This window comes from Rhinopithecus bieti, unplaced genomic scaffold, assembly GCF_001698545.2.
Source record: "Rhinopithecus bieti isolate Rb0 unplaced genomic scaffold, ASM169854v2 scaffold_25291, whole genome shotgun sequence".
NCBI lineage: Eukaryota > Metazoa > Chordata > Mammalia > Primates > Cercopithecidae > Rhinopithecus > Rhinopithecus bieti.
In genome coordinates, this window is record NW_016811667.1 from 641,497 (window position 1) to 654,514 (window position 13,018).

Sequence of the window (13,018 nt, forward strand, 5' to 3'; positions counted from 1 at the left end):
TCCTGAGCATGGTATGGGTCTGTACTGCAGATGTCTGTGTAATATATGATGTGGTAAATACATAGCCTCAGGGATTTTGTGGTTTAAAAGAAAAGTTGAGAGGGAACTGTGGATTGTCTGTAAGAGCAGAGCCCTCTCCTGCCATATCAAACCCACCCTGCTTTCCCATTTTCAAGCTCTTAACAGACTGCTTTTCAGCTTTTTAACCTTTTTTTCCCAGCCATACACAGTACTTCTTCATTTCGTTTACCTGCATTGTGGACTATGGCCCAACCTGGATTCTCCTGAGAATCCAAAATGCTTTCATTCATGACCTCTCACTGGTAGACATTGTATAGCCACTGCTGCAGAAGAAAAATGGCGTCTGTGTTCTGGGCTTGTCTTTTTTATTTTGAGGTTATGTATTTATGATTTAAACAGAGTTAAGATGTCTTGCTTTTATCTCATGAATTTGGGAATCTGCCCTATTTTGAGTTATCTGGATTGTCTAAGGAGAAGGCTCCAAATGTGCTGAATGCCACAGTTAGACAGCTTTGTTTTGGTTCTGTAGACACAACCATATTTGGGAAACACAAATAGGCCAGTTTTTGCTTTTAAGACTTGTCTTGGTTAACAACGCGTGTTTTAGAAACTGTGTGTGCCCGGAGTTTTACATATAAAGGATTTGAGAAGGAGCTCAGGGCTCTGGAATGCCATGAAGTGGGGTTAGCAGCAGGGACTTGGCAGTGAGCAGGCACTGGGAGCAATGGGGTGGTTTGTGTGTTGTCACCTGGCAGCTCCAGTTGACTATTTTAAGATGAAATGTTTTGGTGTGATTGCTTCTTTAGGAAATCTAGCTGAACAGTCGAGTCCATTTATTGCCCCTTCATCCTCCTAAGGAACTTCATGGGAGTAGTTTGGCTTCATTAAACAAAAGCAATCACTGATGATGAATGTTAGAATCCCACAAATTCTGTGGAAGATGGCATCAGGTGACTGTGCCATGTTCTAATGGACATGACTGTCAGTGGCATTTTTAACTTGTCTCCTAGAATTTTTTCTTTCAAGTTCTAAATATTACACAATTGCATATCAAATGTCATGTAAGAGCTAAAAAAGATACTTGTCATTAGAAAAGAAATGTATTATAACCACGTTATAAACAGTTTGGAAAATAGAAAAAAAAATTACCCATAATTCCATGCTACCACAATCACTATTAGAATTTGGACATATTTTCTTTTTACTGTATATATGTGTTTTGCCTATTATGTAATTATAATAACAGAGCCGGGCACAGTGGCTCATGCTTGTAATTCCAGTACTTTGGGAGGCCAAGGTGGGCAGATCACCTGAGGTAAAGAGTTCGAGACTAGCCTGGCCAACAAGGTGAAACCGTGTCTCTACTAAAAATACAGAAATTAGCTGGGTATGGTGGTGGGTGCCTGTAGTCCCAGCTACTCAGGAGGCTGAGGCAGGAGAATCGCTTGAACCGAGGAGGCGGAGGTTGCAGTGAGCAGAGATTGTGCCACTGTACTTCAGCCTCGGCAACAGAGTGAGACTCCATCTCAAAAAAAAAAAAAAAAAATTGTAATCACATATGTCACACAGACTTATACCCTGCTTTAGTCACCTAATCTTATGAGAAGTCTTTTCCCATGTTGTATGGTCAATGTTCGTTTTTCTCATAACTGTTCAACAGTCCCTGCAGTGGGTATGTGGTCAGGTAATTAGCCCCTCTGTTACTGAACACCAGAGGGTTTCAAGGCTTTCACTATTACTAATAAAGCTATGGTAAACATCTCTGTATGTATAGCATTATTGTCATTCAAGGTTCTTTCTTTAGACTAGATTCTCCTAAAGCACAGGGGTATGAGGTGCATAGCTCTTGGTGTGTATTGCTGAAGATAATGATAAAAATGTAGTGTCATTGGCCGTGTAGGAAAAAGCCAATGTCTTTGCATTTGCCCACATTATTAGTTTTAAAAAAATTTTGGACTAATATAAGAAGTAGAAAAAATGGTTAGTCATTTTTTAAATATATATATATATTTTGTTTGTTTGTTTGTTTGTTTTGAGACGGAGTGTTACTCTGTCACCCAGGCTGGAGTGCAGTGGCACGATCTTGGCTAACTACAAGCTCCGCCTCCCGGGTTCACACCATTCTCCTGCCTCAGCCTCCTGAGTAGCTGGGACTACAGGCGCCCGCCACCCCGCCCAGCTAATTTCTTTGTATTTTTTTTAGTAGAGACGGGGTTTCGCTGTGTTAGCCCAGATGGTCTCGATCTCCTGACCTCATGATCCACCCACCTCGGCCTCCCAAAGTGCTGGGATTACAGGCGTGAGCCACCCCGCCCGGCCTGTATTTTTTAACTGGTTGGGTTAAGTAAACGTTTTCTCATAGATTTGTTTATTATTTGCATTTTGTCTTCTGGGAATCATTTCTTCATGTGTCTAAAATATTTTCTTGGCAATTAGTATGATTACATTAGATTAAGGATATTAACCCGTCATTTTGTTTGCTGCAAGCCATGCATTTTAATACGTTAGACAATGTAATATATAATTACAAATTATCTCCTAAATTCTGTTGTTTGAAGCTCAAATAATACTGCATTTATAAGACTTGAAACTGTTGGGGGGCTGAATTTGCTTATTGGGATGGAAGTCAACATTTTATATTTATTTAAAGGCTCCACTCAAGTATTTTAAAATGATTGCAGATTTATTGGTGGTGAATGTTCTAGCTCCAAATCTGCCCCTTCTCTGGCGTGAACCTGGAACGAAAGTTTGATATTGATATGGAGTTTGGGCATGGGCTTTCTGAGTATTGTGATCATAAATAGGTCTTATTAAAATGAGTTCTTGGCTAGGTGCAGTGGCTCATGCCTGTAATCCCAGCACATTGGGAGGCCGAGGTGGGTGGATCACTTGAGGTCAGGAGTTCAAGACCAGCCTGGCCAACATGGTGAAACCCCATCTTTACTAAAAATACAAAAATTAGGCAAGGTGGCACGTGCTTGTAATCCCAGCTACTTGGGAGACTGAGGCACGAGACTCACTTGAACCCGGGGGGCGGAGGTTGCAGTGAACCGAGATTGTGCCACTGCACTCCAGCCTGGATGAGAGGCAAGACTCTGTCTCCAAAATAAAAGAGTTCTTCATCTTCATGACTTTATATGGGGATCAAAACCAAAACTATTTCCAGCCAGTGTAACTACAGAAAATAAAATAAAATAAAAACTAGATGAAAATAAAAACCTTTAGTTTTTGTTGAACCAGTGCATCTGGCTATTGGGATTGGCCTTAAATTTGGGGAGATGAGGGAAAGGGCATTAGTGGAAAGCAACAAGATTGAAGGCTTAGAAATGGGAACTCTTATCATAATTCAGTAGGAATAGCAAGTGTGGTACATGTAGAGTTTAGGACTCATGGGAGGATGTGAGGGAGATGAGACTGGAAAAATAACTGGGACGTGATCCTGCAGGGCCTTATGGCACGTTAAATTTGGACTTGAATTTTTAGATCAGTGTTTCCAAAAGTGTGACATTTGAGGTGATTTTAGAAGGTATGTCAATGAACATTGGGACATTTTGGTATTTACTCATTCCTTGATTCTCTCTCTCATTGTGCTCCCATGACACTTAAGCCAGATTGCTAGCAGAAGGGTTATCCCATTGTATTATATTTAAAAGGGCCATGTCTGCCACCCTACAACCCTTGATGGCCTCAAAGACAGCAATCCTGTCTGATCATGTTGGCCCCCACTGGGCCAAGCACTTTCCTGGATGCAAAGTAGGTACTAAAGAATTGTTTTTGAATTGTATCATCAGGCCTGTGTTTTTGATATAAAACTCATTCCTGGAAGCTTTGTTGCCTTTCCCTTGCCCACCATACTGCCCAGCCAACCCCTCTGAGTATATAGGAGCCCTGTGGATTTTTTTTCCCCGTTGAAATTTGACCCAGGTTGAAGTGAAAGCTGGGGGAGTACATAGGTGGGTGCCAGCACAGTGGCTGGAGGGGGCTCATGGAACCTCCTTCCAACACAGCTGGAAAACCAGGAAAATTAACCTACATAGATGCTTCTGGTTCTAAAGAAGTGAGCACGTAGTTGAAACAGAATAAAGACCAGCTTAGGGCCCTCTGGCTCCCTAAACTCCTGAAGAACTGCAGAGGCCCTGTTCTAGAAGGATCCTCATGGCCCAATGTAAATCAGTTCACAGTGACACTTAGAAATCAAGACCAGAAAGTGTGGGGAGGAGGAAGGAGTTAACTGTCTTAAATGCAGTGGAAAGATCAGTGAAGCCCGGACCAGTGCAGAAACCGTTGGACTTGGCCATGCATGTGCACTGGAAACCATTTCTGAAATGGAAATGGCCTTTCTGAAGGCCATTTCAGATAATTGGTTAGAACGGAAACCGAGTTGGAGGGACTCCAGGAGGAAATGAGAGGATGTGGAGGATGGCCTTTCTGATGTGTTTTCCTATTGCTCCCTCTCCAGAAACATTGGTCTTTTTACAGAAACTTCGTGCCTGTTGTGTTCTGAGCTCCCAGGAGTGTCATGGGATTCTAGACTGAAGTTAATGTCAGGGTCAAGTTTATCCCACTTTCTTCCCCTTGAAAGGAAGTATCAGCGACTCAGTGTTTATCCTTTCTGGCTTCTGAAGAACCTTCTGCACCCTTTGCAATAATGTAGAGGGTGCATTTGAAGAGAAATGACATTAATAGAGATTGAGAAGAGAAGGTGCTGTTGAAAAATTGGAGAAACGTTGCTCTGCTAGTGGATCCGCAAAGTACAAGGAAATAAGGCCAAGCATTTATTCTGGGGCTCTGTGCGCTTTCTCTATTCTTTTCAAGCTGTTGGAAGTAGCTGTACATATATAAAATCAAGTCCCAGATTACATTTTTTTTTTTTTAAATACAGGGTCTCACTCTGTTACCCAGGCAGTGACGCGATCTTGGCTCACTGCAACCTCTGCCTCCTGGGTCCAAGCGACCCTCCCACCTCAGCCTCCAGAGTAGCTGGGACTACGGGTGTGCACCACCACGGGCGGCTAATTTTTGTATTTTTGGTGGAGACAGGGCATCCCCATGTTACCCAGGCTGGTCTCGAACTCCAGACTCAAGCAGTCTGCCTGCCTCGGCCTCCCAAGTGCTGGGATTACAGGTGTGAGCCAGGGCGCCCAGTATCAGACTGGGTTTTCTTTTTTTTTTTTTTTTTTTGAGACAGAGTCTTGTTCTGTCACCCAGGTTGGAGTACAGTGGTGTGAGCTCAGCTCACTGCAACCTCCACCTCCCAAGTTCAAGTGATTGTCCTGCCTCTGCCTCCAGAGTAGCTAGGACTACAGGCGTCCACCACCATGCTTCGTTAATTTTTGTATTTTTAGTAGAGATGGGTTTCCCCCTGTTGGCCAGGCTGGTCTTGAACTCCTGACCTCAAGTGATCTGCCCACCTCGGCCTCCCAAGGTGCTGGGATTATAGGCGTGAGTCATTGCACCCGGCCCAAGATTGGATTTTAAAGCTAAGGCATAACCAGCATTTTGTACAAGTGGGGAGCTGGCTCCCTTTTAAGGAGCCACAGTGGAGTTAAGGAGGCTCTTGGCTATCTTGAAGGTAAGACTCTGAAGTTAGGTTCTGAAGGTTAAACAGGTGTGAGAAAGGCCATGACTGAGCACCTCCTGCATGCCCAGTGCTGAGAATGATGTAGTTTTTCCTTTCCAGATATTTACAATCTATTGTTGGGGATGGGGGAGCTATGGAGGCAAAACACCATAGTGCATAGGAGAAGCTGGAGCATGCTGGCTAGGAGATTTAAAGGCTCTTTGTTTTCCAAGAACCTTTGCAGGACCTTGAATTCATTTTTACAGACATACTCAATTTCTCCCTAGTCATATATCCCTAAACTATCCATATAAGGACCTTTTTTCCTTTCCCAGTAACCAACCCATATTTAGTTGATTGTTTTTCAGCTGGAAGCATGAGTATAAATTTGACTTTTTAGTAATTAATCACTTTGTGTCATCAAAACTTGTCTTAGTATAGGGTCCTGGAATTGGCGGGGTGGGTGGACAATATGGAAAGGTTAATTATCTGGATGCTTTCTTAACGACTCTGGCCACTTCACATCTTGTTCTTCTCATGGAATGTCTGTGTTGATGCCGTGGTACTTTGACCAAGTACGGCAGGTCCAAGCAGCTCAAAGCGTAGAATGGCGGTTTGATCCCCCACTGGCACACCCAAGCTCTAACACTGCATAGGCTCCTGCAACTCACTAAGGGAATTAACTGCCCACTTGTAGTTGTCTGATTTTGCCACTAGATGGTACACTGTTCGTCCGTTTGGCTTTTACCCAAAGGTGCCTGGCTCATTTGGAGGGGGGACTTGTAAGAGACATTCCAAAGTCATGCCATCATGTACTCAACCAAATCAGGCTCTTTACAGCTTAGTTTTTAAATAAATATTAAGTGTTAGAGGTTTTTTATGTAAAATAAACTCTCAAGTTCTCATCTGATTGTAGTGACCCTTATTATCTCTAAATAAACAGCAGGGACTAGACTATGATTTTCAAAGCTTTCAGTGTTCTGGTCAAGCTCAGTTTGTGTAGTTTCATGGATGCATCCTCACTTCCCAGGCTCTGAGCACTTAAGGTTGTAGAGACACAACCACTGCCAAGCCACTTGGGATTCAGATCTGGTCAGCCTCATGTCAGGAGACAGGAATGAAGATTCTCCTCTTCAGATGAAACCTTGGGGACTTCTCCCTCCCATCTTCTACTGGTCAAAGTTCTCGGGTGGCAGATAACCAGAAACCACCTCTGGTGAACTCAAACTGAAAAGGGATTTATTGGAAGATCTTGGGTAGTTCACGGAGTTTATGGAAGGTTGGAGAACTGCACTCAGAACTGGGGCAGGAATTCCAGGAGGCTGAGCTGGCTGGGATCAGAGCCAGAATCAGGCCCTGGAATAGTCTGGATAGGACGTTGCTGCTGTTGCCACCACAAGGGAAGACTGGACACGGGGCACTGTCCTTGGCACTGCTGCCATTGCTGCAGTTCCTTTTCTTCAATCAGCCTGTTCATCCTCAGCACTTTTAATTTTATTTTAAACTATCCCTTGTTTGTTAGTATCACCTGCTGGAGATTTAATCGCCAGAGTGAACACACAACAGAACCTGCTACTCAAAAAGTCCTTGTGTGCAAGAGCTGGTACTCACTGTGCATTGTCATTGTCACGTACTATCGTCATACTAGGTCTTAAAATATCAAAGTAGTCTGTCAACACCCAGGATCCATTCTCCTTCAACCCTCTAACCATCCAGCCATTAAATGGTTAATAGCAGGCACAGGGAGGGGCCTCCCAGAGAGTGCTACAACTGGTGTCTGCTGCAGTTGGTAGACATTTGTGGCAAAATGATGGTTAAATATTTTGAAGATTATCTCTGACCGTGTCTGTTTTAGGTCAGTTTGTAAGTAAGAGGGGCTGACACTTAGTAGTTTCTATATTGAGAAATGTGAAATGTGCAAAGGGCTACCTGCATATGACAGTGATTACTCATCATATATGAGTTGAGGTATCCCTTTTTGTTTGGTTCATAAGACATCTCCATTCATTTCTTCTCCAGCCTAAGAATGGTGTGTGCTTTGAACTTGTTTTTTAAATTAAGATGAATTAAACTATACAAAGGGAATTGGTAAATGGATTATGGAGTGTTTTTACAATGAAATACAGCCATTAAAATGATGGATATGCTGACTATATAGAATCCTAGAAAAATGTTCATGAAATATTTGATTTAAAATTAGAACACAAAGCTGTCCAGATAGTATGTTTACAGCAGTGTGCATGCTATTTATGTATCTAGAGGCTAGAAAGGACTCATAAAAGAATGAAAATAGTTTCAGCTAAGATAGCTTCACAGTTGAATCAAGAAGATTTCTTCAATACTGCTTTAAAAATTGAGGAAAGGCTAGGTGCAGTGGCTCACACTTGTAATCCCAGCACTTTTAGAGACTGAGGCAGGAGGATCGCTTGAGGCCAGGAGTTAAGGCCTGGGCAATAGAGAGACCCCATCTCCAAAAAAAGAAAATTTAAAAAATTAGCCACGTGTGGTGGTGCACAACTGGTCCCAGCTACTTGGGAGGCTGACGTGGGAGGACTGCTTGAGCCCAGGAGGTTGAGGCTCCAGTGAACCGTGATCATACCAGTGCACTCCAGCCTGGGTGATAGTGCAAGATCCTGTCTCAAAAAAAAAAAAAAAGAAAAAAGAAAAAAAGAAGGAATAAAAACCTTAACATAATACAATTGCTCATGAAAATTGTTTATAAAATAAAAGCATTTGGATGGTATCACAACAACCCTTTTGATCCTGGGAGACAAACTAAAGTATCAAAAAATTAGGATTGGAATACATGAGGACATACAGATAACAGCAGATTGTGTGTTTCTCAGTTGAAAACAGATGTTTCCACAGCTTAGAAAACTGGCTGTGTGGACAGCTATTGAAGGTCATAGATAGTCTCAGATGTATTTGACAGTGACAGAGGCAAAGTTACTGCTGATTTGGGCTGCAGAGATGGACTTAGGATGATTTCCTTTTCATCCCTAGCATTCTACTCTGTTAATTACAAGGACAGTAAGCAAAGCAACCATCCAGAAAGGAAATCAGTGTCTAACTTCAGCTTTTTTTAAAAAAAGAAGCTAAAGCATGTCTCCTTTTGCAGACCTTCATACTGTATCTTCACATCCCTATTACAGAATTTGTGAACGGGAGCTTTCCTCTGCATCATTGCTTCTCACACCTTAAAATGCAAAGAGAGCACCTGGAATTTTGTTAAAATGCCCATTCTGATTCAGTAGGTACAAGATGGAGTCTGAGCCTCTGCATATTCTTTACCTTTCTTTTTTTTTTTTTTTTTTTTTTTTTTTGGAGATGGAGTCTCACTCTGTCACCCAGGCTGGAGTGCAGTGGCACATACGAACTAGGTTCACTGCAACTTCTGCCTCCCAGGTTCAAGCAATTCTCCTGCCGCAGCCTCCCGAGTAGCTAAGATTATAGGCACCCACTACCACACCCAGCTGATTTTGTATTTTAGTAGAGACAGGGTTTCACCATGTTGCCCAGGGTGGTCTCGAACTCCTGACCTCAGGTGATCTGCCCAACTTGGCCTTCCAAAGTGCTGGAATTATAGGCCTGACTCACCACGCCTGGCCGCTTCTGCGTTTTCAGTAAGCTCCCAGCTAATGTGAATGCTGCTGGCCTGTGGACCACACTTGAAGTACCAAGGTCCTGCACATCCCAAGGACTGGTTTTTCAGATTGTGCGGCCTGCAGATGTGTTCAGGAAGACTTTATTAGTCCAAGTATGTACAAGACTTGTACTTTGAAAAAACTATAAAACATTACCAAGAGACATTAAAGAAGACCTGGATAAAGGGAGAGATAGGTCATACTCATGAAATGGAAGACTTGATAGTGTTAAAATGTTAGTTTTCACAGATTCAGCACGATTCCAGTTAAAATCCGAACAGACTTTTTTTGGTAGAAATTGATAAAGTGGTTTTAAACTTTATATGAAAATGCAAAGGACCTAAAATAGCCAAAATGATTTTGGAAAAAAAAACTCAAGTTGTAAGACTCACTGTGTTAGGCTATTCTTGCACAGCTGTAAAGAAATACCAGATACTGGGTCATTTATAAAGAAAAGAGGTTTAATTGGCTCACAGTTCTGTAAGCTAGCTGTACAGGAAGCATGGTGCTGGCATCTGCTCGGCTTCTGGGGAGCCTCAGGAAGCTTCCCATCATGGTGCAAGGCAAAGGGGGAGCATGAGTGTCACACAACAAGAGCATAAGTAAGGGTGGGGGAGGTGCCACATACTTTTAAATGACCAGGTCTTGTGAGAACTCACTATTGCAAAGATAGCACCAGGCCATGAGGGATCCACCCCCATGATTCAAACACCTCCCACCAGGCCCACCTCCAACATCGGGGATTACATTTTAACATGAGATTTGGGCAGGGACAAATATCCAAACTCTATCACTCACATTACCTGATTTCAAGGCTATGTAAAACTATAGTAATCAAGACAGTGAGTTATTAGATAAAGACAGCTCACTGAAATAGAAAAGAGTCCAGAAATTGACCTAGCCATATCTAACCAGTTGCTTTTCAGAAGTGTTACGCTAAACAGGAGAAGGCAGATGCAAAGGATTACCTATACGATGATACCATTTATATAAAATCCTGGAAAAGGTAAAACAGTAGTAACAGAAAGCAGATCAGTTGTTAACAGGGACCTGAGATGGTACTTGGCAGTAGAGATACACATAGGAACTTTTTGGGGTGATGGAAAGGCTGTATATTGTGATTGCGGTGGTGATTATAGGATGTATATATTTGTCAAAACTCATCGAATTGTAAAATTAAAATGGATATATTCGGTTGTATGCAAACTATAACTCAATAAAAGATCTAGATATATATTAGGGCATTGTCAGTACAATTTAAGCTTTCTTTGAGACCGTACTAAATTAAGGGTTATCTATTGGAACATCAGGCATTGGTTCCATTGGTAGAGCACAGTGCATAGGAACGGGGCCAGAAAGTCAGGCTGTCTGGGTTCCAGTATCAGCTCCTCCACTGCGGCAAGCACACAGCTTCACCTGTCTGTGTCTCGGTTTCCTCATCTGTGTAAACATGATATTAGTGCTTACCTCCTAGGGTTGTGAGGGTCAAATGCATTAATATATTTAAAGCATTTAGAACATTTCCTTGTGCATAGTAAGCTATATATAAGCATTCAGTATGATCAGTAAGTTCTCAAATCAGTTTGTGTCGTGATTTTACCTCTTTCTCCTAAAATGTGTTTTTTCCCCTTTCCTTTACCCTCTCTTTAAACCACGTGCACTCATGTAGCTTGAGGTTTTTTTATAGAATGTTAGAGCTGAAAGGGATCTCGGATAACATTAGCATCAAGTAGGGGCAACAAAACTGAAACCGGTGAGGTTGAGTGATGTGCCCAAGGTCACAATAATATGTGGGTGACCATGAACCAGAAGCCTGGCCAGGTGACTCCTGGTTCAGCTCTATTTTATCAAGGGTTACATTTTTAATACTAACCATTGGGATTTATCGCGAACCTGCCATTCATCAATTGCGTTGTGTGGTGTTTGTTTTTCTACAGAGCAGTTCAGAGCCCCAGTTGCAGACGACTTGTCCTGCCACCACCATGAGCTCTGGTAAGTCATTTTAAACTCATCTTTCTCTCATCTACCAAACTGGGCCGTTTACCCAGATTTCCCACGCACCCCAAAGGCCCCACTCTGGCATTATATTTTTTATTTTTTGCAACCTGGGTGAATGCCAAAGCTTTGTCATAAGTTGTCATCATCACTATCATCACCTACATGGTTAATGATTTTTTGAGTGCCTACTACTATTGCCAAAGAACTGTGCTACACTTTACATGCACATTAGCCCTCTCTTTATTGAGATGTAACTGGCATACTGTAAACCACAGATATTTTAAGTATACAATTTGATAAAATTTGACATGTGTGTACACTTCCATGGCATTTCTTAATCTGAGTGACTGCAGCAAAAGTAAACTGAGTGGCCATAATTGCCCCAGGATATGAACTAATCTAATGCTTCCTTCATCCAGGCTAGTAGAGCAGTTTGCTCCCTCTTTTGCTTTGCCTTTGGTAGTAAAAGTCAAGACCTAAAGAAATAATCAGTTTTGAGTATTTTTAGTTTTGAGCTGAGGTAGAAAACGTGGGTTAGGGAAGAGAGAGATGGGAACAGATCCCTGCTCATCATGCAGCCAAGAGCTGTCAGCTTTCCAACCCAGAATTCGAGCAGAGAAGTTTCCATCTGGAGATTAAGCCCCACCTAGGCTACTGAGCATGCCCTGGAGCCTCCTGAGACCTGCAGGTGGGGCAGGCTGTGGGGTGGGAAGATGACCCTGTGGATATCTCATTCAGGGGTCTCCCAATCCTGCAGTATTTCGTGAGTGTTGTCAGTGACCTTTGTGGATTAAAAATCACCCGCTTCCATTTATTTGCATACAGTACCCTTTTAGCCAAGTTCTGAGCAGGACAGTATGTGGTTAAGACCTAGGAAGGCTCTGGGGTGGAATAGCTGAGGCCTACACCCTGACCTCTTTGTTTACTGGCTGCATAGTCTTGGGCCTGTGGTGGACCCTTCTCTGCATTTTCCTCTGCAAAATGGACATAATAAAAGCACCAGTTCATTGGGATTTAGTGAGGATTAAGTGAGGCAATGCTTTTATTTATTTTTTTTGAGACGAGTCTCGCTCTGTCACCCAGGCTGGAGTGCAGTGGCGTGATCTTGGCTCACTCCAGTCTCTGCCTCCTGAGTTCAAGTGATTTTCCTGCCTCAGCCTCCTGAGTAGCTGGGATTACAGGTGCCCACCACCACGCCTGGCTAATTTTTTTGTATTTTTAATAGAGACGGGGTTTCACTATGTTGATCAGGCTGGTCTCGAACTCCTGACCTCAGGTGATCCGCCCCTCTCCACCACCGTGCCTGGCCTGAGGCAGTGCTTTTAAAGTGCTAGGCTCTGTGTCCAAGGCATGGCAAGGGCTTCATCTTTGGGCTTTTACTGTTAGGAGTTCAGAGTTCCTCCCTGCAAAGCCGGGCACTTGGCTTCTTAGCAATTCCTTGAGTGCTTTTGCTGTGTGCGAAGAGGCCGTGCACCTTTTCCCCTCTAAGCAGGCTCAGGTACTGCCAGTAGCTCCTGCTTCATAACTCATTTTTGTCTCTTTGGCTTTTTGCTTTTGTTGTCATTTAAAATAGGCCATGGTGTTTGCCTTTATTTTGTTTTAAACTTTTTCTCTGTAGCCTAAAGCTACTTTCTCGTCCAGTGGCAGAACTGGCCTAACTTTGGTTTACTACTCTTGGCATTAAGGGCCAGAGAAGGAGGAAGGGAGAGGCCTGGAAGAAGGGTATGGGTGTGGAAAAGCCCAGGAGACTTCTCCCCAGAATCTCTCTCTCAACGTGGGGGATTGGAAGGAGGCA

The 13,018-nt window shown here is 42.9% G+C and overlaps 1 protein-coding gene across 49 annotated transcripts in view; it reads left to right on the plus strand.

The window, feature by feature from the left end:
• Nucleotides 1–13,018, plus strand: part of SORBS1 (sorbin and SH3 domain containing 1) — a 259,100-nt gene that overhangs the window by 112,124 nt on the left and 133,958 nt on the right. For all 49 annotated transcript variants that reach the window (XM_017894526.1, XM_017894534.1, XM_017894551.1 and 46 more), the window contains one exon: nt 11,163–11,217. In XM_017894526.1, the coding sequence (XP_017750015.1) occupies nt 11,208–11,217 (10 nt within the window). In that variant the 5' untranslated portion in view covers nt 11,163–11,207. The remainder of the gene's footprint in view (nt 1–11,162; nt 11,218–13,018) is intronic.